Source organism: Saccopteryx leptura, chromosome 4 (genome assembly GCF_036850995.1).
Source record: "Saccopteryx leptura isolate mSacLep1 chromosome 4, mSacLep1_pri_phased_curated, whole genome shotgun sequence".
Lineage (NCBI taxonomy): Eukaryota > Metazoa > Chordata > Mammalia > Chiroptera > Emballonuridae > Saccopteryx > Saccopteryx leptura.
In genome coordinates, this window is record NC_089506.1 from 170,177,222 (window position 1) to 170,204,871 (window position 27,650).

Below are 27,650 nucleotides of genomic sequence, written 5' to 3' on the forward strand. Positions count from 1 at the left end.
TCCTTTTGAAGTAATTTATGCATGATATTAAGACCTTCCTGGCCTGACCAGGCGGTATAGCACAGTGAATAGAGCATCCGACTAGGATGCTGAGAACCCACATTAAAAACCCTGAAGTCTCCATCTTGAGCGTGGGCTCACCAGCTTCAGTGCAGGGTCTCCAGCTTGAGAGTAGGATCATAGACATGACAGCATTGTTGCAGGTTTTAACCCAAAGGTCACTAGCTTGAGTCCAGGGTCGCTGGCTTGAGCAAGGGATCACTCATTTTGCTGGAGCCCCCAGGTCAAGGCACATATGAGAAAGCAATCAATGAACCAACTGAGGTGCCACAATGAAGGATTGATGCTTCTCATCTCTCTCCCAACCTGTCTCCCTCTCTCTCTATCTCTCTCGCTTATAAAAATAAAAAGCCTTTCTACATTTTTGAATGCCAGCTGCAACCCTGCATATGTATTACTTTATTTAATCTTCACAGAAAACCCTAGGAGGTAAATTCCTCCATTTTGCAATTGAGAAAACAGGCTCAAAAAAATCAGATAACTTGTGTCACACAGCTTACTCATAAGTGGTGGAGCCAGAATTTGAAAGCCCATTTATCAAGTTCTACACAGCCTCCTGAAATGTTTAATATAAGAGTAGGGTATGTTTACACAGTTAGAGTCAAGTTCCTCAGTCTGAGTCCTATGGGCTGGATAATTCTTTGTTGCATTGTAGTATATTAAGGAGCATCTCTGGTCTCTGCCCACTAGACACCATAGCACTTCATCCTGCAATTGTGACAACCAAAAATGTCTCCAAAGCATTACTAAGAGTTAAGAACCACTGATTTATAGACCTGACACATTCCTTATGCAATAGCTTTAAAATGAAGCTGGTCACAGTCCAAGATAACAGTACTGTTTCCTGTTTCTAATTGGCTTCTAAGTAAATCCTTAGACTTTACTTTCACAGGGTAATTGATGCTTAGCAGTTGCTTTAAAAAATTGTGTAAGAATCCTGGCTTTGTACTCTATGTGATCATGGCATCCTTCTTTTTATGACAAAATATTTTTATATGTGTAAGGAAGAAATCTTACAGTTTTTACAATGCTGTTAAAATCCAGTGAGGTTTAGTGATTGCTGAGAACTAGTACTTAGTTAAGTAATGATTGTTGAAAGTGTTTTATTTTTATTAATTATAGTTGTAGAGTAAAAGAAGTAAAATAAAATGTTTAATTGTGCAAAGAATTTAGATAGATACATTACTCTCCATGGATATAAGTGGTTAATTGGTTTTCATTCATTATAATCAATGGATTATCACCAGCTTATCCAAATAAACAGCACTTTAAGTATGTAAGAACCTACTTATTTTCAGCACTGTATACTACCACTGCTACTTACTCATATAAACAAATTGGTGATGATTACATAGATTTTGAAACAATATTCATTACTTCATCCTGGAAAGGGTTTTTTTTTTTAATGAGTTACAATAAATATCCCATTCATCACTTCATTGGTATTGGCTTTTGGATATTAAAGTCATAATTGTGTTTCTAAACTCATTTGGCCCACAGGTGGAAATGGTGTATTCATTATTGTCAATGCTTGGTACTCATGATAAGGATGATATGTCACGAACTTTGCTAGCTATGTCTAGCTCCCAAGACAGCTGTATATCCATGCGACAGTCTGGATGTCTTCCTCTCCTCATCCAGCTTTTACATGGCAATGACAAAGACTCTGTGTTGTTGGGAAATTCCCGGGGCAGTAAAGAGGCTCGGGCCAGGGCCAGTGCAGCACTCCACAACATCATTCACTCACAGCCTGATGACAAGAGAGGCAGGCGTGAAATCCGAGTCCTTCATCTTTTGGAACAGATCCGAGCTTACTGTGAAACCTGTTGGGAGTGGCAGGAAGCCCACGAACAAGGCATGGACCAGGACAAAAATCCAAGTACGTTTCCTATAGTGTACATCATAGCGCATGTTACAAAACAAATGTAAGTTTAAAAAAAAAAACTTTTTTAGTTAGTATGTTTTCTTTATGAATAGGAAGGGAAAATGTTTATTAGCCATCTACACTACTAACATAGTTTAAAGCTTAAGTCTATTTTAAGGCTAAAATTAAGAAAAATGTTTTATGTATTATAGCTAAAAAAAAAAGAACAGGAAATGAAGAGAGACTGAAAGGGTCATAGGATAGTAGATCTAAAAAGAACTGAAACAATTATGTTGACCATCTCTTTTATTTTATACATGAAGTTCAACACAATCACTTTACATAAGTTTTTACAGCTAATAGTGACTAAGCCATCATCTTTTATATTTGTATATTACTACTTAATGGATACAGAGCCCATCTGGGGCCATGCTCCCAACCGAGCTATTTTCAGTGCCTGAGATAGAGGCTCCACAGAACCATCCTCAGTGCTCAGGATGATGCGCTTGAACCAATCAAGCTGTGGCTGCAGGAGAAGAAGAGAGAGAAAAGGGGGAGTAGGAGGGGTAGAGAAGCAGATGGTTGCTTCTCGTGTGTGCTCTGACTGGGAATTGAACCTGAGACATCCACACACTGGGCCAGTGCACTATCACTGAGCCAACGGGCCAGGGCTTGAAACTTCTTTTTTGAGAAAGACATGAAGAAGTATATAATTGCAGTGTGATATAAGCACTGTCATAGAAAAATATTTGTTTTTATCTGATCCTCACAACAACCTTGTGAAGTAGGAGGGGAAGTTATTATCATCTCCATTTTACAGATGAAACAGGCTCAGAAAGGCTAAAAGAGTTGCCTGTGGCCTCACAGCTAGTAAGTGGTGGAACCAGGAACAGAGTCCAGATTTTCTGATTCTCAACCCTGTGCCTTTCCTATTGTACCATCCTGCTCCAGACAGTGGCCCCCTTTTGTTTGGGGTGGGGGGTTATCAGCCACCCAGCTCTTTGCTCAGGGAAGGATTCTTGGCCAACGGAACCTTTCCCCCAGGAGCAGGGAACATGGGAATTGGGACTCTTGGGGACATAACTTACTTCATTCCTGTAGCAAAAGCAAGAACCAAAAGCAGTAAGTATATAAGGTAAGAACTTCCTTTCATCTGATAAGAGCATGCACACACACAGAAAGGACTGTTGTGTCAACCTACTGATTTGAGAAGCAGCAGGGGAGTGATGGTGAGAACATTACCTATGAAGCTTTAACAGACTTTTTTTAAACTTAGTTATAAAATTGAATTTACTTTAAAAATCTAAAAAATTTCCAGGATAAGAAAACAGAAGAAATATACTGCTCACAAAACTTAGGGGATATTTCAATGCTTAGTATTCATTTTTGAAATATCTCCTAATTTTTGTGAGCAATAGTTCTTTATGTGTCCTAGGGATGAAAACTAGTAAGATACTTTACTAGGAGAACATTGTCTTTTTCTATATTGTTTTCTTTGGCTATTCACAATAATGACTAGCATTTTGTGCTCTTGATAACCTCTTTAAAGTTAAATATAATAAATTAATATTCCTTCTGAAAAATAGATCTGCTTTTTATTTTATTTTTATTTTTGTATTTTTCTGAAGTGAGAAGCAGGGAGGCAGAGACAGACTCCCACATGTGCCTGACCAGGATCTACTAGCATACCCACTAGGGGGTGATGCTCTGCCCATCTGGGCTGTTGCTCCGTTGCAACCAGAGTCATTCTAGTACATGAGGCAGAAGCCATGGAGCCATCCTCAGCGCCCAGGCCAACTTTGCTCCAATGGAACCTTGGCTGTGGGAGGGGAAGAGAGAGAGAGGGAAGGGTAGAGAAGCAGACAGTCACTTTTCCTGTATGCCCTGGCCAGAATTCAAACCCAGGACTTCCACATGCCGGGCCAACACTCTACCACTGAGCCAACTGGCTAAGGCTAGATTTGCTTTTTAAATTTTATTTCAGATAACAAGTTTTGTAGTAAATGTAGAGGTACATTTTCTTGGGTAACATTTCTTTAAATTTTTGTTTACTGCCTAGTATCTTGTCAATGCAATAAATAAACTTCACTAGGTTTGTACTAGATTTCTCTACTATATTTGTACACTCATGACAATAGTTTAAATAGAAATTATAAATAAAATGAAACAGTTTTATACCAAAATGGTACTGTTCTTTCATATAGTAAACATAATTGTAAATTATTTGAGTTATTGCATAAACCTGCAAGGGACTCATTCTGAGACCTTTGTCAATGGAAGAGGAGTGGTAAACATTTTTATGGAACCAAGAAAAGTCCTATACTCATATTTTCGTTTTCATGTTTGTAATATTTATTTCTCTGTTCAGCAAATAGTTTTTGATCTATTAAACTATGCATTAGTGATCCCTGTTAGTTTTTTAAGTATAATAAACATCATTGCTTTTGAGAAAAACAAAGCATTATGGTTTATGTCAATTTTATTTTTCAGTGCCAGCTCCTGTTGAGCATCAGATCTGTCCTGCTGTGTGTGTTCTAATGAAACTTTCATTTGATGAAGAGCATAGGCATGCAATGAATGAACTTGGTAAGACAAAAGTGTTTCTTAATGCCACAGAAGAATACTAAAGATTTCTTCATTGTTGAAATGGAATATAAGGCCACTAACTTCTATTACCAGCTGCTTCCTCCCTGTAGCAAATGATTATACTCTGGTTTCCAGAGAAGGAAAGAGACTGAATGACAGAAACTGCTACCCTTAGCTAACTTTGATTTTCAAAATATGAGTCATAGATTGGAAAAATTCTTTTTGTAGTAACTTTTTAAAAAATTAATTGGGGTGACAATGGTTAATAAAATTGTACACGTCTCAGGTACCCAGGTGTATAGCACATCACCTGAATATTCCATTGTGTGCTCACCACCCCAAGTCAAGTCTCCCTCAGTCACCATCAATCTGCCCTCTACCCTCCTTCATCTCCCCCCACCCTCCTAGAATTTTTCCAGTCTGTGACTGATATTTTGAAAATATTCCTTTAAAAGGAAAAATTACTGAATGGACCACTCCTTGCCCCTATCGCCAAGGTAGACCTTGTGTGGTAGTTGACAGGAAGGGTCATTTGAATTATTTTCTAATGTGGAGCTGCTTCATATTCCTGAACTCAGTCGCTCTGATGGACACCAGAAGGAAATACTAACATTTTCATTTGTCTTGTGGTTATTGATACTTTAATGGATTTTCATGATAAACAGCATGGTATCTTTGAAATTGGTTACTGTGGAAAAGCATTATGCTCTAATTTAAATCAGAAGCATTCCATTAATTTTGGTTTTGTGTTATCACACACTCTGATCTTTATATAACCTGCATTTGTGCAGCCCATTTTTCATGTAACGGCTTTTCTTTGATTTCTAGGTTGATTTTGCACATGTGGCATTTATAAATTGCATCATGTTGAGCCATCTCGTGTGAACTGGATCTCTAGTGGTGCCACAAGCAAGACCATGCACTGAGCTCCCATCTAGTGTAGCAGTGCCCTGGCTTTTTGTGCTGTTTATGTTACATTGCATCCCCGCCCCCACTTCGTATTCCTGTCACCCGCATCATCATCATTCATCGTTTATCTTTAAAGTGACAAGGTCATGAAACTTAAACAGAGAACCTGAACAGCCACAATGAGTGTTGTCTCCTCGAGAGTTATTACTCAAGAGGCTATGCACTTCTGATGTCAGGACTGTCCTCAGCACGCTTTTCTTCCTGCAGGCCTAGCAGTTGGCCCACCTGATTCTCTTTCTTTCCCCCACCACCTTTCTCAGCCTCCTGTGGAACTGAGTGTAATCTTATGAGTTTTCCCCTCCTCAATATAGTCTCAACATTTGTGAAAGTTATGTTTGGGTGGGTTTTTTAAATCCTAGCAATAATGGGAAGGGGATAAAAATACTGAATAAACAGGAAAATTAATCCAATTTTAAGCTAACACAAAGATTTTTCTATAAATGCCCCTGTGTTCCAATGAACTGTAGACTAGGACTGATACATTAATCATCTGAATTTCAAAGTAAAACGTAGACTCAGTATTTGTTCCTCTTCCTTCTTCAGGTAGAAAGGCTACCCGGGGCATTTCATCACAGGAGCTAGGGCAGGGGCTTTCAGGTGAGGAGCAGGATGGGGCCTCTGGGGGTGTGACTGCTGGGGACATAGCCACAGAGGAGTACCTTCTTCTCATTCCTAGCCTCCGAATTTGCACTGGAACAAGGTTTGTGGATTGTGGAGAAATAGAGTAAGGTACCATGAAGTATCTGACTGTGAGAGATAGGGAGGAAAAAAGTCCCAACTAGGTGAAGAGAAATCCCCAAGCCCAGTCAGCTGGAACTGTCATTTGTCCATATAAGATTCTACAGCTATCAGGGTCATCTAAGTTTGCACCTGTTAATACTGCAAGTTTTAGACTATAACGTTAGTGTTATTAATTTATTAATTCTTAACTCTGTGCCAGAAACTTTGCTAGGCACGAGATATAAAAAAGATTAAGACAAAGTCCTAACTTGCAAAGAACTCATGGTTTATTCGCCTTGTTTCTGACACCAGATCATAATGATCACTATAGAAGTACTTGTTTAACCAAGTAGGTTCTCTTGCCCTGTAGGAAGCAGGCTTAGTAAAACAGTCTCCAGAGGGAGAATCTAGGAGTCATATTTAATTAGTGCCTCGGGTAATTCTTCTGATTAGGAAATTTTGTGAACCACCAATTGACAGAATATTGATGTTGGGCCCCTAATATTTATATATTTTAGAATGAGGCATTTTATGCTGATGGTGACTAGCTAAACCAAGTTTATACATACACACATACATACAAACTTTAAAAATTATGTCATCTTTCTGTTATCTTTTTTTTTTAATTAAGGATTCTGTTGAATGTCACCTGAATCTGTTGGTTCACTACTATCTATAACATTATGAGATAACATACTGGGTAGTATTTGGTTTATCTGGACCCCTATTTTCTAATGTAGGCACTAAAAAAATATGGAATGATATGCTCATTATCTTTGCACTACCTTGAAATATTCTAATTTTTCTCAGGCAACCCTGTTATTTATTCTAACATTCATGAATTTCCATCATATTTTTTATTTGCCTGAAACCATAAGGGCTCTCTCTTTTATCTGATATCCTAAATTCTTTTCAATGTTCTTTTTTTATTAGCCATGTTCTTCATGGTTTTGTTCAGATTGGCCATACCCTTCTTCATTTCTTTTGCAAAATCAAATGCTAAGATTTTTAGTTTTTCCATACAAGAGTGCTCAACTGTTTGCTCATTTAGTGCCTTCTTGGAATCTTTATCACAGATATTGCTACACCAGGCAAGATTTTACTTAGGCACAAAGCATAGTATGTTTTGTTTTGGTATTGATAGTCTGCTTTATAATGCTCAATATTTTGATGATCATTTCAGTACATAGGACCACTGTCTACAAGTCAACAGTGACCAGCCCCAGGTGAATTTCCTGGGTCAAAACTCTCAGTTCTGGCCCTGGCTGGTTGGCTCAGTGGTAGAGCTTCGGCCCAGTGTGTGGAAGTCTTAGGTTTAATTCCTGGTCAGGGCACACAAAAGAAGTGACCATCTGCTCCTCCACCCCTTCCCCCTTTCTCTCTCTCATATCTTTCTCTTTCTCTCTCTCTCCCTTCTTCCTCCCCTTTCCTCCCTTTCCTCCTCCTGCAGCCATGACTCATTCAAGCAAGTTGGTCCTAGTGCTAAGGATGGCACCATGGTCTCCACCTGAGGTGCTAAAATAGCCTGGTTGCAGAGCAGCAGAGCAGTGGCCCCAGATGGGCAGAGCATCGCCCCATAGAGGGCTTGCTGGGTGGATCCCGGTAGGGGCTTGTGAGGGAGTCTGTCTCTCTTCCTTCCCGCCTCTCACTTTAATAATAATAATAATAAACCGTTCAGTTCTTTTACTGGCTCCATCTCCTTCATACAAGTATCACATGGTGGAATTCCGCAAAGCTCTATCCAGGGCTCTCTTTCTTTCTCCCTAGGCAGTATCCTCTAGTCCCTGGCTTCAGTTACAGTGATTTTCAAATTTACATCTTAATCCAGGTGCTCTCTCCTGAGTTCTAAATATTATCAAACTGCTCCTCTGACAGCTCTACTTGGATGGTTTTACAGACATTTCTAACTCATGTGCCACAACTGAAATTGTTATCCCCTCTGTCCCCAGATCACTATCTCTCCAGGGTTTCGTTTCTCAGAAAAATGGCATTTCAGTCATCTGAGTTGCTCAAGCCAGAATCCTAGAAGACATCCATGACTCTATCCTTATCTCTTACATCTAGTAACTGAGTACTTTAATTCTGTTTTTTAAGTATATCGAGTCACTGTTCTTTCCATCCCCAGTTCAAGCCACTATCTTCTCTTCTATTGTGTAGTACTTGGTTTTATCTCCTAACCTCCAGTCAGAACCTATTCTGCACCTTACCACCATGAGAATCTCTTTAGAACACTTATACTTTTTCCTTCCCCTGCTTGAAGTCCTTAATGTGACACATGAACTCTTGCATGATTTGACCTCGACCCCTTTCTGTAGCCTCATCTTGTAACGCTGATGCTGTGTATTTCAGGCCCAGGGGCCCTGCACATGCTTTCGTCTGCCTAAAATGCTTTATTATTCCTGCTCCAGCTTTTTATATACTATACTTCTTTATCATTTAAGTCTCAAACATTATTTTCCCAATCTTTTTCTTGATCCCTCCAGTCCAGTTTAAGTTAAGTCCGCCTGTTATCTTGCCCTGAACTTACACAGCCCAACACACTTTAATTAGTTGTTCAGTGTCTATCTTGTCTAAATGTATAAGCTCCATAAAGACAGTGATTGTTTTTTTCACTGCTATATATTTTTCCATCATGGGTAGTTGGAGAAAATTTTTGTTAATATGATTTGGATTTTCCTTAACCAAATAAATTTTTATTTATCAAACTCATCTGTCATTTCTGCTGGTCATAAAAATTTATTTAAATCTTCCTATAATTAAATCTCGTGGCGTGGAATTCTTGACCCAGGATTAAAACGTAGTCTATTTTGCAGATCTCTCTTCATAATGACCCCCTGGATCATTTTTAAAATATGGTTCTCTCAGATTAATGAACTGACCATTAAGACTTAAGAGTATCCAAAATTTTTCTGTTTATATTCATCCTTCTTTTTTTTGTCTAAGCCACTTCTTTGTGACAAAACAATATTCTCATTCCCATAATGATTAATGTTGATGATGAATAATATTTTGAATAGCCTCCATATGCATTCTTATTTTTCTTTTTGTTCACTCTCACCATTTTGCTTCTGTCTTCCCTTTCCTTTGTCACTGTTTTCCTCCTTGACTTCCTAGTGTTGACCACTGTGGGGATTGTTGAGTCTACCCGATGGTGGGAATCAGGGGGGAAGAAAATACTAAATCCTGCTGTAGTTGCTATTTGATTCTTGTGACCATCAAAGAAAAGTAAGAAATTTTTTAAAAACATAGATAGTTTTATAGAACTTAGTAGCAAGTTGAACAGATCATTCTTTTTCATAAAAATAGAAGCTTTGCTTCATGCACGTTTTATTTATAACTTTCAGTATTCCTAAGTAATTATTAAGCAAGTAATAAATATTAATTAAGTTACAGTGTGCAACAATGAAGAGTGTAAAGTCCTAATAAAAATGTTACTTTTTTTCTGCATATATTCAGGAAAACCTAGTGTTAAACGAAATAGCCTTCCCCATCATTGACAACATACAGTGTATATGTAGTAAATAGAGCATAATGCTCATTTCACTCCGTAGGGCAAGGGTTGGAGGGTGGAGAAACTGGCAAAAAATGGGATAGTTGTTAGTTTTACTTTGTAAATGTATCACACAGAAATCCTTTATAACAGTTTTTATAGGTTGTAATTCTAAAGACAAATTTCAACCACATAGTCTCATTTTTGAGATTTTTTCCCCTAGTATTTAAATCATAAACTTGGTTCTAGTTTGCTTTATTTTAGATTATTGTCTTTTCTTCTTGCCCTTTTTAAATTAGGGGGACTACAGGCCATTGCAGAATTATTGCAAGTGGACTGTGAAATGTATGGGCTTACTAATGACCACTACAGTATTACATTAAGACGATATGCTGGAATGGCTTTGACAAACTTGACTTTTGGAGATGTAGCTAACAAGGTATGTTTTATAAGATTCATTTCTTAAAACATCTCAGGTATGAGTTAGTTTACTTTCATACAAACTACTTTTCACTGATTTTCTTTTTGTCACTCTCCTCATAAAACACTAACTAGTAAAAACTTGTACTTTATATCTCATAGTATCTTTTTATTCATTTGGTTTCTTATGATTAAATAAAAGCAAAAGATATAGCACAGTAGTGGATTTCTTTAATCTCATTTTAAACACTGTTCCTAGGAATGAGAGCAAAAATATGAAAAGCCTGATGACCAGTACAGGTGTTATATATTAGTTGTATCCAAATAAGAGACCTTACTTTAAAACCCTTTGCTTATTTATTCACTTTATTTTTCCAATTTTCCAACGAAAAGGACAGATAACAAAGGATTAGGAGAGTATTTGTCTTTCATTTATGTAATCTGATTCTGGATACTTTATGAGTAACATACTATATATCATATAATTAAAATGGGGACAATTAAAACTGGGTTTGAATTTCAGTAGTGAACAATGAAACACAGCTGCAATTGTCCTGTTCCTGACCCTCTGTTCTGCCTCTGATCTTGCAGGCGACACTGTGCTCCATGAAAGGCTGCATGAGAGCACTGGTGGCCCAGCTGAAATCTGACAGTGAGGACTTACAGCAGGTACTACCTAGCATTTCCAGTGTTCTTCTAGGACATCAGCTGGTGAACACCTGATGTAGATTATTTTAAGCTGTGGTTCAGTATTTAGTATGTCATGTTTAAATTACAATTACATTAACACCAGAATAAAGGAAAAGAATTATATTGTAGGAATTCTTCTTGGCACCATGGTAGCATTTAGTAGGAATTTCTTAATTTCTACTCTTACTCTAGCATTAAAAACAAAAAATGCAGCTAGTATCAATCATTTTATATATAAATATTCTAAAATTGATTTATTTGCAGGTTATTGCAAGTGTTCTGAGAAATTTGTCTTGGAGAGCAGATGTAAATAGTAAAAAGACATTGCGTGAAGTTGGAAGTGTGAAGGCATTGATGGAATGTGCTTTAGAAGTGAAAAAGGTACCTTTAAAAACATTTAGTACAGTAATATGGATTTCATCTTTGGATACTGTTTTGCCACTCTCTCCACCATTGACATTCCCTAATTCCTGACCTGTGTATCTCACCAATCCTTACTACTACAAACTTCTAAAGTATTAAGATGGAAAAAGTTGTACAGTGGCCTAGTGTAAGTCAGGATTTCTCAGATTTGGCACTGTTGACATCTTGGCCAAGATAATTCTTTGTTTGAGGGAACTGACGTGTAGTTTGTAGGATGTCTAGCAGCATTCCTGCCTTGCCCACTAGATGTTAGTACACCCTCCCCTCATTCGTGACAGTCAAAAATGTCTCCAGATATGACCAAATGTCCCCCAAAGGGAGGAGGGACCGAATTACCCCCTGCTGAGAATCACTGATAAGAGTGTTGCCTCTATGCTACTGAAATCTTAATGCCCCAAAGCCCTCAAATTTTCATGGTCATCTTTACAAGAAGTGATCAGACTCAACAGTGAGGAATTCCCAAATAATTGTTTATTAAAGGAAATATGTCCAGGTGGGATACCTATTTTAAGAACTAAGCTTTTTTTTTATTATTATTAAACTTGAAATTTGGGCCCTGGCCAGTTGGCTCAATGGTAGAGCGTCGGCCTGGCGTGCAGGAGTCCCGGGTTTGATTCCTGGCCAGGGCACACAGGAGAAGCGCCCATCTGCTTCACCCCTCCCCCTCTCCTTCCTCTTTGTCTCTCTCTTCCCCTCCCACAGCCAAGGCTCCATTGGAGCAAAGTTGCTGGAGCGCTGAGGATGGCTCCATGGCCTCTGCCTTAGGTGCTAGAATGGCTCTGGTTGCAACAGAGCAATGCCCCAGATGGGCAGAGCATCGCCCCCTGGTGAGCATGCTGGGTGGATCCGGTCGGGCTCATGCGGGAGTCTGTTTGACTGCCTCCCCGTTTCCAACTTCAGAAAAATACAAAAAAAAAAAAAAAAAAAAAAAAAACCTTGAAATTTGACTGGGACTGCGCAAGTCTTCTTAGCTAATCAGGGCTTCCTACACCTACAGCCAACATTTTTTCTTTAAAATTTTCTTTTCAGAGAAGGCAAAATGTTTTGCTTTTTATTGTTTCTTTCTTTATGCATTTTTGCTAAATTATGTTATTTTATACCTAGAAAACCCAATAAAATCAACCAAAAAATTATTTGAAATAAATATATTTAACTAAATAATTGGTTCTAAAGACACAATTCATATATACTTAGGGTGAGCATAAAAGTACCCTTGAAACTCTGAACTGTCAGAACACTTGTACTGATGCTGCAGAAGAGAAGATACTTGAGTGTTCAATCACCATTGGAAAAGATACCCAACATTAGTCATCAGTGAAAACATAAATTAAGACTACAATGAAATACTGTTACACGTGATATAGTGACTAGAATTTAAAGATTGACCAAGCTTGTCAAGGATGTTGAACAGCTGGAGTTCTCATATACTGCTGGTGGGAATGCGAAATGGTAAAACCACTTTGGAGAACATCTGTCATTGTTTTAAATAGTTAAACATACACTTTCCTTACAACACACATTTTAATTCTTAAATATTTACCCAGGAGGAACAAAAATTTACATTCACACTTACACAGATGTTCATAGCAATATTATTTGTGGTAGCCAAAAACTAAAAATAACTCTAATGTCCATCAACAGGTAAATGGAATTATGAAATATCCAAATTGGAATATTCAGTTATAAAAAGAATGGACTATTGATACACGCAATAATTTATGACAGAAAACAAATCAGTAGTTGCCTGAGGTTAGCGAATTACAAAGAGTAACAAGAAAATTTGGGGTGGTGAAATAAATGTTACCTTGATTGAAGTGATGGTTTCATGGTATACACATACATCAAAAGTGATCAAATAACACACTTGAAATATGTGCAGTTATACCTTAATAGTTACACAAATGAGTTAGTACTGTGTACACTTCAAGACTCCTAATTTACATCTTTTCAGAGAAATTTAATGGTTTATATGTATTTTGGGAACTTGTACTGCTGCTAAATATAGTAGTTCATAATGATATTATCTCTCAAGGACCTTAGAGATCTACATACAAACTAATTGCTACAAATCAAGAAAACTAGATTGAAAAACACATACTACTGGGGAATGTAAAATAAGATAATAAATGGAAAGCTCTACTCTGTTCTTATAAAGAAAGAGTAGTATTTTAATAATCATTTCTCCCTAAATTCATATATAAATTTTAAATGCAAGTTCCATCTTGGATAAACTAGCCCATCAGAAATTTATGATACCCAATTCTGGTTTGGGCTTGCTTCTGGTTAGCAGTATTAAACTTTGTTTCCTTTTTTTCTACATGTATAGCAACAGTCATGAACAGTCTCTTTCTCAATTTATCATCTTTTCCTCGACTTCATTTGCTACTAGTGACCAAGAGAATCAGAACTACCTTTCATATTTCCCCTACTTTGTCTCATTTTAACTTCATCCAGCTGGCTTTTACTCTTCTTCACACTAGAACCTTTCTTTCCTTCACCTGCAGTCTGTGCCCCAAGTGCTGCTGTTCACTCAAAGATATCAGTCCCTTACTCTTGTCTTTTATATCTTCTCTACTGGCTAGAGAGAAGAAAGCATTTTATGTTTCACCTGTCTAACAAAGGCCAATTTTTTTAATTAAAAAATAATTTCTGTTACTTCTAATTCCTCTTTTTTTTTCTGTAACAACCAAGACCCTGAACAAGTCACTTGCTCCATTTATTTTTTTTTAAGTGAGAAGAGAGGAAATACTGGGATGGACTCCCACATGCACCCCCACTGGGATCCACCCAGCAACCCCCATCTAGGGCCAATGTTCAAATCAACCAAGCTATTTTTAGTACCTAAGGCTAATGCACTGGGACCAGCCAAGCTATCCTCAGTGCCTGGGTTGATGCTCGAACCAATAGAGCCACTGGCTATGAGAGGGAGAGAAGGGGAGAAAGGCAAATGGTTGCTTCTCTTGTATGACCTGACCAGGAATCAAATCTGGGCTGTCTACATGCCAGGCCAACACTATCCACTGAGCCAATTAGCCAGGGCCACTTGCTCCATTTCTTAACTGGTATGTCTTCTTCAGTCCCTCCTAATTTTGCTTCTAACAAAACCTACATTTATACATTTTTACTTCTACCTACACATATATTTGATACTTTTTGTTCACACACCTATTGAAACTCCTCCCTGTGCTTTTACCACCTAAACTTTTCAGCCTATAACTATTTCTTCATGTTTCCTCTAATTTTAACTGTAAGGCTTCTCTGACACAAAACTCTTGTCCCTCTACACGTAGAGAGCAACTTCTCTTTTCTTACCTTCAGCTCTCCTTCTGGGCCAGATGCAGTTTAAAAGCTCACTCCTCTGAACTCTTGCTGTTTTTTCTGTTCTCAGGACACTTTGAACGTCCCACCTGTGTGTCAGTCATAAAATTGAGCTCTCAACCTTCTTTTATATTGATTAGTGAAAGCACTTCTTCCCTACCTTCTCATAAATAGTATCTGAACTTGGTCGTAGATTGTTTCACTTATTTAATGTTCTGATGAAGAGAATACAATGGCTATTTATTGAATTAGGTCCAAAATGTTGGCTGTGACATTCAAGACTTGACCTCTCTGACCTTAATTCTCACTATTCCCCAGCATGGACTTTGATGTCCTCTCCGTCTTCTTTCTGTTCTTCAGTTCTCCCTTGTTGATTCCCACTTCCATGCATTTTTTAATTCTGCTTCCTCTGCCAGGAGAAACTGTCTTCTCTGAGTCAGAGGTCAGAGATACAGGTCTTCTACTGAGCTGCTCTGCTCCATGAAATATTTTATTTGATTAAATTTAGATGGCAACTATATTTCCATTAGAGCACTTTGTTTCATTGAAGTGTGGTTTTGCATCTTTTTTTCTCCCAAAGTACATTTTTAGCACATTCAAGCAGGCGTTAGTTTACTATATTTGTATCCTCTCTGGTACCTCTAATTGTGATAGCCACAGATTAGGTTTCTAATGGATGGTTACTCCTTGACTGATTTGTATAAGCAGAAAGGTCATGGCAGGTTTTGACCAAATATCTTTAACTGTATATACAGAGTGCTACTGTGGCAGTTAGAATTTGACAGTTTATTGTGATACTGTATACCAGGGAGTACTGATTTTGTAATTAGTTTGTTTCTTTGGAAGTTTTAAGAATTGGAGTTTTCCAGTGTGCTTTTTAAGAGATTTATTGTTACTTTTGAATCAACTACATATTAATATATATGTGTGTTTCATACAAACAGAACATTGTACATACTACTCTGCAGCTTGTTTTTTTTCTTTAATATATCTTTCCATATCAGCATACAGAGGGTTTTTTGTAGTTTCTGTTGTACTAATAATGTAATCTTTTAAGCATTCACATCAGTTCTATTCATTTTCTTTTTTAAGTGAGAGGAGGGGAGATAGGGAGCCAGACTCCTGCATGCTCCCTGACTGGGATCCACCCGGCAATTCCTATCTGGGGTGGATGCTTAGACCAGCCAAGCTATCCTCAGCAGCAGGGGCCAGCACTCAAACCACTCGAGCCATTGGCTGTGAGAGGGGAAGAAAGAGAAAGGGGAGAGGTATGGGAAGAGAAGCAGATGGTCGCTTTGCATGTGTGCCCTGACCTGGGATCAAACCCTGGATGTCCCCATTCTGGGCTGACGCTCTATCCACTAAGCCAACCGGCCAGGGCCTCTGTTTGTATTCTAGTATCAGCTCTTATGAAATATATTTGTACCACTTAGAATAAATTTCAGAAAGGTTATTATTTTAATACTGTGTTCTGCTTATGGAGATATCAATAACTTAACTTCCATTTGTTATTTTATGAAAGTTTTTCTAAATGGGGAATTCCTAATACTCTACCAGTGAGGGGTAGCAGTAGGGGAGATTAAAAACATAAATTACTCTAAAGAGTTAAATTAGAAGTTATGAGAGACAAATTCCAACTCTAACTGGTAACACATAATTTGTTTTTTAATAGGAATCAACCCTCAAAAGTGTATTGAGTGCCTTATGGAATTTGTCAGCACATTGCACTGAGAACAAAGCTGATATATGTGCTGTAGACGGGGCACTTGCGTTTTTGGTTGGCACTCTCACTTACCGGAGCCAGACAAATACTCTAGCCATTATTGAAAGTGGAGGTGGGATATTACGAAATGTGTCCAGCTTAATAGCTACAAATGAGGACCACAGGTAAATACAGTGTGATATTACTTTTAAATGAATTACTATCGAATTTATTTCCTCAGAAAGACTATTTTTTTGTATAAATATGCAAGTTCTAAGCCAAATTACATTTATTGTTGTGAAAAGATAACTATTTGTTTCTAATTTACTTGTAAATATATTTCAATAAAAGGTATTTTAATAAAAGGTCATAGTATCATAAAGAAGTATAGAAATGAACAAATGATAGCTGGAGGTATAATTCGTATGAAGAGAAGAAAAATTAGTCACACAAACAAAACTTACCGATGTGATCCAGAGAGTACAGTGGTTTACATTTTTCTGATGGTGCCCTAACAGCAGTAAGCAATCTACTGGAGCTCTGGTACCTAAGAGTGCCTCAGATAGAGAGCATACATTTTCAGAATTTGGGCTCTGTGTTACGCCAACAGAAACACAGGTATCTTTCACAGCATATTCATTTTATTCAGTATTGTTCCTCTCTCATTTTCAAAAAGACCATGTAGTACTTTTAGTAAAAGAATGAATAGAGTATATAGACATCTTTTCTTTAAGTTTTGAAATATAAATTACATGCCTTTTAGCCCTTTCTGCTATGCAAAGAAGACTTTTTTTCTTGAGAGACAGTGAGACAGGAAGGGAGAGAGATGAGAAGCATAAATTTGTAGATGTGTCACTTTGGTGATGCATTGATTGCTTCTCATACATGCCTTGACCAGAGGGGTCAAGGCAAGCCAGCGACCTTGGGCCTCAAGCCAGCAGCCGTGGGACCATATTGATGATTACCACACAAACCCTATGCTCAAGCAAGCCAGATGAGCCCATGCTCAAGCCGACAGCCTTAGGGTTTCAAACCTGGGTCCTCAGCATCCCCAGTTGACACTGTCTGCTGCACCACCCTCAGTCAGGAAACAAATAATACTTTTTAAACTTTAGGAAGCACTCAGGTGTCTACTGGACTGCTGAGAGAAGACCACCATGTTAAAGCTTATTGTACGCTCCTGCCCATCAGTTTTAAAGTCCACTAAAGCTGAAGATGTTGTCACTAACTTCAGCATTAAGCAAGCTGTAGCTTTTTGGGTTCCACAGTTCATTATGTTGATTATCAAACCTTATTTTTATAGTTACTTTTAAATGTTTTGAAAACCTTTCTTTCACTTTATTTTAGCAATAATGACTTCATACAATTTGCCAGAGAGCACTTGTAAGGGGAATGCAGTATAGCAAAATCAAGCCAGGGACAGCAATTGCTGATCTAGGCACTTACAGCATGCTCCTTGACTACATAAAGATCTACTGATTAAATCACACAAAGTTCCTTTCAGGAAGACATAGTCCTTAAATTGGGAAACTCTGTCACTATGTAAATAACATAAATGTATCTGCTCAAGAGAAGTTTTAAAAGCTATCAAGTCAGAATAGGAAATGCAGAATAAGTTACACTGAGTATTGTACTTCTTTTAGTCTGACAAGAATACTTTAAAACAATAAACCTTAACCAAACTAAGACAGAACAGAAGGAGATGTAGAATGCTTAGAATTTATAGTATAATTTGGTACAATTTTATTGTGCCTGTTTTAGTAGTTATCTTAGATTTGTTTTCTATCTTTTTATTTGTTGTTGCTACAGATTTTGACCTTAATTTTGTGATCTTATTTTTATTTCAGGCAAATCCTAAGAGAGAACAATTGCTTGCAAACCTTATTACAACACTTAAAATCTCACAGTTTGACAATAGTCAGTAATGCATGTGGAACCCTGTGGAATCTCTCAGCAAGAAATCCTAAAGACCAGGAAGCACTATGGGACATGGGAGCAGTCAGCATGCTCAAGAACCTCATTCATTCAAAGCACAAAATGATTGCTATGGGAAGTGCTGCAGCTTTAAGGAACCTCATGGCAAACAGACCCACAAAGTATAAGGATGCCAATATTATGTCTCCGGGTTCAAGCTTGCCATCTCTTCATGTCAGGAAACAAAAAGCTCTGGAAGCAGAATTAGATGCTCAGCACTTATCAGAAACTTTTGACAATATTGATAATTTAAGTCCCAAGACATCTCATCGTAGTAAACAAAGACACAAGCAAAGTCTTTATAGTGACTATGTTTTTGACACTAATCGACATGATGATAATAGGTCAGACAATTTTAATACTGGAAACATGACTGTCCTTTCACCATATTTAAATACTACAGTGTTGCCCAGCTCCTCTTCTTCAAGGGGAAGTATAGATAGTTCTCGTTCTGAAAAAGATAGAAGTTTGGAGAGAGAACGAGGAATTAGCCTAGGCAACTACCACTCAGCAACAGAAAATCCTGGAACCTCTTCAAAGCGAGGTTTGCAAATTTCCACCACTGCAGCCCAGATTGCTAAAGTCATGGAAGAGGTATCAGCCATTCACACCTCTCAGGAAGACAGAAGTTCTGGGTCTGCCACTGAATTACATTGTGGGGCAGATGAGAGGAATGCACTAAGAAGAAGCTCTACTGCCCACACACATTCAAACACTTACAACTTCACTAAGACAGAAAATTCAAATAGGACATGTCCTATGTCTTATGCCAAATTAGAATATAAGAGATCTTCAAATGATAGTTTAAACAGTGTTAGTAGTAGTGATGGTTATGGTAAAAGAGGTCAAATGAAACCTTCAATTGAATCCTATTCTGAGGATGATGAAAGTAAATTTTGCAGCTATGGTCAATATCCAGCTGACCTAGCCCATAAAATACATAGTGCAAATCATATGGATGATAATGATGGAGAACTAGATACACCAATAAATTACAGTCTTAAATATTCAGATGAGCAGTTGAACTCTGGAAGGCAAAGTCCTTCCCAGAATGAAAGATGGGCAAGACCCAAACATATAATAGAAGATGAAATGAAACAAAGTGAGCAAAGACAATCAAGGAGTCAAAACACAACTTACCCGGTGTATACTGAGAGCACTGATGATAAACACCTCAAGTTCCAACCACATTTTGGACAGCAAGAATGTGTTTCTCCATATAGGTCAAGAGGAGCCAATGGATCAGAAACAAATCGAGTAGGTTCTAATCATGGAATTAATCAAAATGTAAACCAGTCCTTGTGTCAGGAAGATGACTATGAAGATGATAAGCCAACCAACTATAGTGAACGTTACTCTGAGGAAGAACAGCATGAAGAAGAAGAGAGACCAACAAACTATAGCATAAACTACAATGAAGAAAAGCATCATGTAGATCAGCCCATTGATTACAGTTTAAAATATTCCACAGACATTCCTTCTTCACAGAAACCAACATTTCCATTCCCAAAGAATTCATCTGGACAAAGCACTAAAACTGAGCACATCTCTGCAAGCAGTGAGACTACAGCTACACCCTCATCTAATGCCAAGAGGCAGAATCAGCTCCATCCAAGTTCAGCACAAAGCAGAAGTGGTCAGACTCAAAAAGCCACCTCTTGCAAAGTCCCCTCTATCAACCAAGAGACAATACAGACTTACTGTGTAGAAGATACCCCAATATGTTTTTCAAGATGTAGTTCATTATCATCTTTGTCATCAGCTGAAGATGAAATAGGATGTGATCAGACGACACAGGAAATGAATCCTGCTAATACACTACAGATTGCAGAAGTAAAAGAAAATGGTGGAACTCGGTCAACTGAAGATGCTGTAAGTGAAGTTCCAGCAGTGTCACAGCACATCAGAAGCAAATCCAGCCGACACCCCGCTTCTGGTTTATCTTCAGAATCAGCCAGGCACAAAGCCGTTGAACTTTCTTCAGGGGCCAAATCTCCATCAAAAAGTGGTGCCCAGACCCCTAAAAGTCCTCCAGAGCACTACGTTCAGGAGACTCCACTCATGTTTAGCAGGTGTACTTCTGTCAGTTCACTTGATAGTTTTGAGAGTCGTTCAATTGCCAGCTCTGTTCAGAGTGAACCCTGCAGTGGAATGGTAAGTGGCATCATAAGCCCTAGTGACCTTCCAGATAGCCCGGGACAAACGATGCCACCAAGCAGAAGTAAAACCCCTCCTCCTCCCCCTCCACCTCCCCCTCCTCCTCAAACAGCTCAAGCTAAACGAGAGGTACCTAAAACTAAAGTACCCAGTGCTGAAAAGAGAGAGAGTGGACCTAAGCAAGCTGCTGTAAATGCTGCAGTACAGAGGGTCCAGGTTCTTCCCGATGCTGATACTTTATTACATTTTGCCACAGAAAGTACTCCAGATGGATTTTCTTGTTCATCTAGCCTGAGTGCTCTGAGCCTTGATGAGCCATTTATACAGAAAGATGTGGAATTAAGAATAATGCCTCCAGTTCAGGAAAATGACATTGCAAATGAAACAGAATCTGAGCAGCCTGAAGAATCAAGTGAAAACCAGGAAAAAGAAACAGAAAAACCTACTGATTCAGAAAAAGATCTTTTAGATGATTCAGATGATGATGATATTGAAATACTAGAAGAATGTATTATTTCTGCCATGCCAACAAAATCTTCACGCAAAGCCAAAAAGCCATCCCAGAGTGCTTCAAAATTACCTCCTCCTGTAGCAAGGAAACCAAGTCAGCTGCCTGTGTACAAACTTCTGCCATCACAAAACAGGATACAAGCACAAAAGCATGTTAGTTTTACACCAGGAGACGATATGCCACGGGTTTATTGTGTAGAAGGGACACCTATAAACTTTTCCACAGCTACATCACTAAGTGACCTAACAATAGAATCCCCTCCAAATGAGTTAGCTGCTGGAGAAGGGATTAGAACAGGGGCACAGACAGGCGAATTTGAAAAACGAGATACCATTCCTACAGAAGGCAGAAGTACAGATGAGGCTCAAAAAGGAAAATCCTCATCTATAACTATACCTGAACTGGATGACAGTAAAGCAGAAGAAGGTGATATTCTTGCCGAATGCATTAATTCTGCTATGCCCAAAGGAAAAAGTCACAAGCCTTTTCGTGTTAAAAAGATAATGGACCAGGTCCAACAGGCTGCTATGCCTTCATCTGGAACTAACAAGAATCAGTTAGATGGTAAGAAGAAGAAACCTACTTCACCAGTAAAACCTATGCCACAAAATAATGAATATAGGACACGTGTAAAAAAAAATACAGATTCAAAAAATAATTTAAATGCTGAAAGAACTTTTTCAGACAACAAAGACTCAAAGAAACAGACCCTGAAAAATAACTCCAAAGACTTCAATGATAAGCTACCAAACAATGAAGATCGAGTCAGAGGAAGTTTTACTTTTGATTCACCTCATCATTACACACCTATTGAAGGAACTCCATACTGTTTTTCACGGAATGATTCTCTGAGTTCTCTAGATTTTGATGATGATGATGTTGACCTTTCCAGAGAAAAGGCTGAATTAAGAAAGGGGAAAGACAATAAGGAATCAGAAGCTAAAGTTTCCAGTCACACAGAACTAACCTCGAACCAACAATCAGGTAATAAGACACAAGCTGTTACAAAACATCCAGTAAGTCGAGGACAGTCTAATAAACCCATGCTGCAGAAGCAATCCACTTTTCCTCAGTCATCCAAACACATGCCAGACAGAGGGGCAGCAACTGATGAAAAATTACAGAATTTTGCTATTGAAAATACTCCAGTTTGCTTTTCACGAAATTCCTCTCTAAGTTCTCTTAGTGACATCGATCAGGAAAACAACAACAACAAAGAAAATGAACCTATCAAAAAGACAGAGCCCCCTGACTCACAGGGAGAACCAAGTAAACCTCAGGCATCAGGTTATGCTCCTAAATCATTTCACGTTGAAGACACCCCTGTTTGTTTCTCAAGAAACAGTTCTCTCAGTTCTCTCAGTATTGACTCTGAAGATGATCTGTTGCAGGAATGTATAAGTTCTGCCATGCCAAAAAAGAAAAAGCCTTCAAGGCTCAAGGGTGACAATGAAAAGCCTGGTCCCAAAAATATGGGTGGCATATTAGCAGAAGATTTGACACTTGATTTGAAAGATATACAGAGACCAGATTCAGAACATGGTTTATCCCCTGACTCAGAAAATTTTGATTGGAAAGCCATTCAGGAAGGTGCAAATTCTATAGTAAGTAGTTTACATCAAGCTGCTGCTGCTGCATGTTTATCTAGACAAGCCTCATCTGATTCAGATTCCATCCTTTCATTGAAATCAGGAATCTCTTTGGGATCACCATTTCATCTTACACCTGATCAAGAGGAAAAACCCTTTACAAGTAATAAAGGCCCACGAATTCTGAAACCTGGGGAGAAAAGTACATTGGAAGCTAAAAAGATAGAATCTGAAAATAAAGGAATTAAAGGAGGAAAAAAAGTTTTTAAGAGTTTGATTACTGGAAAAATTCGATCTAATTCAGAAGTTTCAAGCCAGTTGAAACAGCCCCTTCAAGCAAACATACCTTCAATATCTCGAGGTAGGACAATGATTCACATACCAGGAGTTCGAAATAGCTCTTCAAGTACCAGTCCAGTTTCTAAAAAAGGACCACCCCTTAAGACTCCAGCTTCCAAAAGCCCTAGTGAAGGTCAGGCAGCCACCACTTCCCCTAGAGGAGCCAAGCCATCAGTGAAGTCAGAATTAAGCCCTGTTACCAGGCACACATCCCAACAGACTGGGTCAAATAAAGGGTCTTCTAGATCAGGCTCTAGAGATTCCACTCCTTCGAGACCTGCCCAGCAGCCATTAAGTAGACCTATGCAATCTCCAGGACGAAACTCAATTTCTCCCGGTAGAAATGGAATAAGTCCTCCTAACAAATTATCTCAACTACCAAGGACGTCATCCCCTAGTACTGCTTCAACTAAGTCCTCAGGTTCTGGGAAAATGGCATACACCTCTCCAGGCAGACAGCTGAGCCAGCAGAACCTGACCAAACAATCGGGTTTATCCAAGAATGGCAGCAGTATCCCCAGAAGTGAGTCTGCCTCCAAAGGACTAAATCAAATGAATAATAGCAATGGATCCAATAAAAAGGTAGAACTTTCTAGAATGTCTTCAACTAAATCAAGTGGAAGTGAATCTGATAGATCAGAAAGACCCGTGTTAGTACGCCAGTCAACTTTCATCAAAGAAGCTCCAAGCCCAACCCTAAGGAGGAAATTGGAGGAATCGGCTTCATTTGAATCTCTTTCTCCATCTTCTAGACCAGATTCTCCCACCAGGTCCCAGGCGCAGACTCCAGTTTTAAGTCCTTCTCTTCCTGATATGTCTCTATCCACACATTCATCTGTGCAGGCTGGTGGGTGGCGAAAACTCCCCCCAAATCTCAGTCCCACCGTAGAGTATAATGATGGAAGACCAGCAAAGCGCCATGATATAGCACGCTCCCATTCTGAAAGTCCCTCCAGACTTCCAATCAATAGGTCAGGAACCTGGAAACGTGAGCACAGCAAACATTCATCATCTCTTCCTCGAGTAAGCACTTGGAGAAGAACTGGAAGCTCGTCCTCAATTCTTTCTGCCTCATCAGAATCCAGTGAAAAAGCAAAAAGTGAGGATGAAAAACATGTGAACTGCATTTCAGGCACCAAACAAACTAAAGAAAACCAAGTACCTACTAAAGGAACATGGAGAAAAATAAAAGAAAGTGAAATTTCTCCCACAAATTGTACTTCCCTGACCACTTCCTCAGGTGCTGCAAATGGTGCTGAAACAAAGACTCTAATTTATCAAATGGCACCTGCTGTTTCTAAAACAGAGGATGTTTGGGTGAGAATTGAGGACTGTCCCATTAACAACCCTAGATCTGGAAGATCTCCCACAGGAAATAGTCCCCCAGTGATTGATGGTGTTTCAGAAAAGGGAAATCCAAATGCTAAAGATTCAAAAGATAATCAGGGAAAACAAAATGTGGGGAATGGTAGTGGTCCCATACGCACAATGGGTTTGGAAAACCGCCTGAACTCCTTTATTCAGGTAGATGCCCCAGACCAAAAAGGAACTGAGGCAAAACCAGGACAAAGTAACCCTGTTCCTGTGTCAGAGGCTAGTGAGAGTTCTATAGCTGATCGTACCCCATTTGGTTCTTGCAGCTCAAGCAAACACAGTTCACCTAGTGGGACTGTTGCTGCCAGAGTGACTCCTTTTAATTACAACCCAAGCCCTAGGAAAAGCAGTGCAGATAGCACCTCAGCCCGGCCATCCCAGATCCCGACGCCAGTGAATAACACAAAGAAACGGGATTCAAAAACTGACAACACAGAATCTGGTGGAACTCAAAGTCCTAAGCGCCATTCTGGGTCTTACCTTGTGACGTCTGTTTAAAAGAGCTGAATTAATGAAACTAAGAAAAGTATGTGTTAATTGCAACTGCTATGTAGAAATTTTGTTTCAAATGAAACTTTAAAAGACTGAAAATTTTGTAAATAGGTTGATTCTTGTTAGAGGGGTTTTGTTCTGGAAGCCATATTTGATAGTACACTTGGTCTTCACTGGTCATATTCTGGGAGACACTCTTGATAGTTAGGAAGAAAATGGTAAAGCCAAGTATATTTGTACAGGATGTTTTACATGTATTTAAGTAGCATCCCATCATCCTTTAATTATTGCTTGTCTTAAAATAATGAACACTACAGATAGAAGATATGATATATTGCTGTTATCAATCATTTCTAGATTATAAAATGACTAAACTTACATCAGGGAGAAATTGGTATTTATGCAAAAAAACCATTCCGTTTTAGTCCTTGTGAGTCCATCTAACATCATAATTAATCATGAGGCTGTGAAATTCACAGTAATATGGTTCCCAATGAACAAGTTTACCCAGCCTGCTTTGCTTAACTGCATGAATGAAACTGATGGTTCAATTAACAGTTCTGTGGTCACATGATGTGCATTAGATAGCTACAGTGGAACAATTTACACTTTGTGCTCAAACGAAAATCTGTGTTAATTGTAAAACATTGAATGAAACTATTTTACCTGAACTAGATTTTATCTGAAAGTAGGTAGAATTTTTGCTATGCTGTAACTTGTTGTATATTCTGGTATTTGAGGTGAGATGGCTGCTCTTTTATTAATGAGACACGCATTGTGTCTCAACAGAAACTAAATGAACATTTCAGAATAAATTATTGCTGTATGTAAACTGTTACTGAAATTGGTATTTGTTTGAAGGGTCTTATTTCACATTTGTATTAATAATTGTCAAAAGGGCCTCTTTTAAAAGCTTATATAAAATTTTTCTTCAAATTCTATGCATTAAGAGTATAATTCCTCTTACTGTAATAAAAACAATTGAAGCTGACTGTTGGCATTTAACCATTCCTAAATCTTATTTTTCTTATATATCGTTAGCATTTCTTAATGTTTAATATTCTTTCGCTCTATGTTGTTTTTCTTACTACACAGGAGTTGATTTAAAATAAATTTATTTAATAGCAATGTAAATTGCCTAGTACATACTAGACATTGAACATAATAGAAAAGTCAGATATTTCTTTTTTCTTAATAGGATTCTATACTTGAAGTTTTAATTGATTATTTTTAGGTTTAAGTAGTCTCTTCCTACCCTGTCTTGGAATGTAACTGTTTTGTCCCTTCATCTTTTCCCTTCTTGCTACTGAGTCTGGATTGAACACCTTTTATCACCCTATATGTTATAGCAAAATTCCAGCAACCAAGTATGATCAGCACTTTGCCATGCTCAGAAAATGCAGATACACGGAACATCAAAGGAAGATGTAATACCATTGGGATATTGAAAAGACTATTTAAAACCTGACTTTTGAGGAAAACTTTGTTTTTGACAGAGTTGTGGGGTACGTGTTCTAGTGGCCCCTTCTGACCTGGCAGGGAGAAGAACTCTCCTCATGAAGAAGACAAGCATATGTTTATTAACAAAGACAGTTTATCTCCCCAGAATTTGTCCTTAAAGATTGGAGGATGAGGATGATAAATACATTTTTTACTAAATGAAAATTTATTTTTAATAAGATTCATGTACTCTGCATTTGGAGAAGGGAAAAGATTTAGAAGATACTGTGGGGTGCTGGGAAAGGCGGGTGAAGAGGAATAAGCACATCTCTCTTGTGCCCTTGAAATCACATCGTGCAGTTCGTTTCCTACCCTTACCTGTGTTTATCACTAGGTAATGAGGCTGATTTTTTTAAATGTCAGGAAAATGTGCCCAATTTGTCAATATCAGTGGGAGTGATTAACAACTAACTATGGCAAATAAATTGGTATTTGAGAATAAGCTTTACAAGTTACCTGGGCACTAAAAGGAAAGTTTAAAGTGCTATGATTAAAAGTAGGCATTTTACTACAAAGTCCATACTCTCCACTGCACCACTCTGCAAACACCTCATTTTACTGATCTTTGCAATATATAATATGTCAAATTTTATCTGAATGAAATAGTTGTGAATAATACTAATTTATTCTATTGATATTTTTTGTAGTTTGCTTTATCCAACAGGGATATGTGCATTTAGGTCGCATATCTTTTCTCTTTTAGTCCTGATTTTTTTATTTTTTCTGAATTATTGCATGCCAGTTTTTATAAACCACTTCAACTACTTTAATGGAAAAAGATGGGATGTAAGCCAATTAAAATTAAATTGCCCTTTTCAAGTAAGGGGGAAAATTTGTCTTTTTCAAGTAAGGCAAACTATTATCAATGCTGGATATGAAAACAAGGGTGCCTTCCACGTGCCGGAAAACTCAGGAATTCCTTCCTGTAGGCAACACCTACTGGGAGAAGGGCCAGTCTATATTGCCCATAGAGGGAAATGTTGCTCTATGAGACACTCTGGTTAGAGGATTAGTGAAAGGGGCAAATCTCCATTCTGCTTTTAGAAGTTAAAAGGGTGCTGCTGTAACACCAGATATTCCCAGTTTATGCTTGTTACTTAAATGGCATACTGAGCTCAGTGTTGTGAATTTAGTTGAGTTGTGATGCCTGCTGAGAGAAATATCTAGCTTTGGACTGGAGCAAACAACTAAGGCAGTGGTTTTCAAGTGAGTGCATTTGAGTCACCAGAAGTGCTTATTAAAACAGCTGGACCAAACCCCGATGGTTTCTGAGTGGGGGCCAAGAATTTGCAATTCTAACAGTTCGCAGGTGATGGTGCTGGTCTGGAACCATGTTTTGCAAACCACTGCCCTGAGTTATAACAAGGAAGCTTCTTGAGTGATTGCCTTCAGTTGTAGTTATTTCAACAACTGGACTGGACCTTTAATCTGACAGGTATACCAAGAAATACACTTGCCTCTCCTGTAGTCAT

The 27,650-nt window shown here is 38.3% G+C and overlaps 1 protein-coding gene across 11 annotated transcripts in view; it reads left to right on the top strand.

Moving 5' to 3' along the window:
- Positions 1-27,408, top strand: part of APC (APC regulator of WNT signaling pathway) — a 150,292-nt gene extending 122,884 nt beyond the window's left edge. For 5 of the 11 annotated variants that reach the window (XM_066382007.1, XM_066382008.1, XM_066382009.1 and 2 more), the window contains 8 exons: positions 1,561-1,939; positions 4,415-4,510; positions 6,023-6,076; positions 9,989-10,128; positions 10,701-10,778; positions 11,064-11,180; positions 16,213-16,427; positions 18,090-27,408. In XM_066382007.1, the coding sequence (XP_066238104.1) occupies positions 1,561-1,939; positions 4,415-4,510; positions 6,023-6,076; positions 9,989-10,128; positions 10,701-10,778; positions 11,064-11,180; positions 16,213-16,427; positions 18,090-24,684 (7,674 nt within the window). In that variant the 3' untranslated portion in view covers positions 24,685-27,408. The remainder of the gene's footprint in view (positions 1-1,560; positions 1,940-4,414; positions 4,511-6,022; positions 6,077-9,988; positions 10,129-10,700; positions 10,779-11,063; positions 11,181-16,212; positions 16,428-18,089) is intronic. The other 6 variants (XM_066382013.1, XM_066382014.1, XM_066382010.1 and 3 more) reach the window with 3 other exon arrangements.
- Positions 27,409-27,650: the final 242 nt, after the last annotated feature.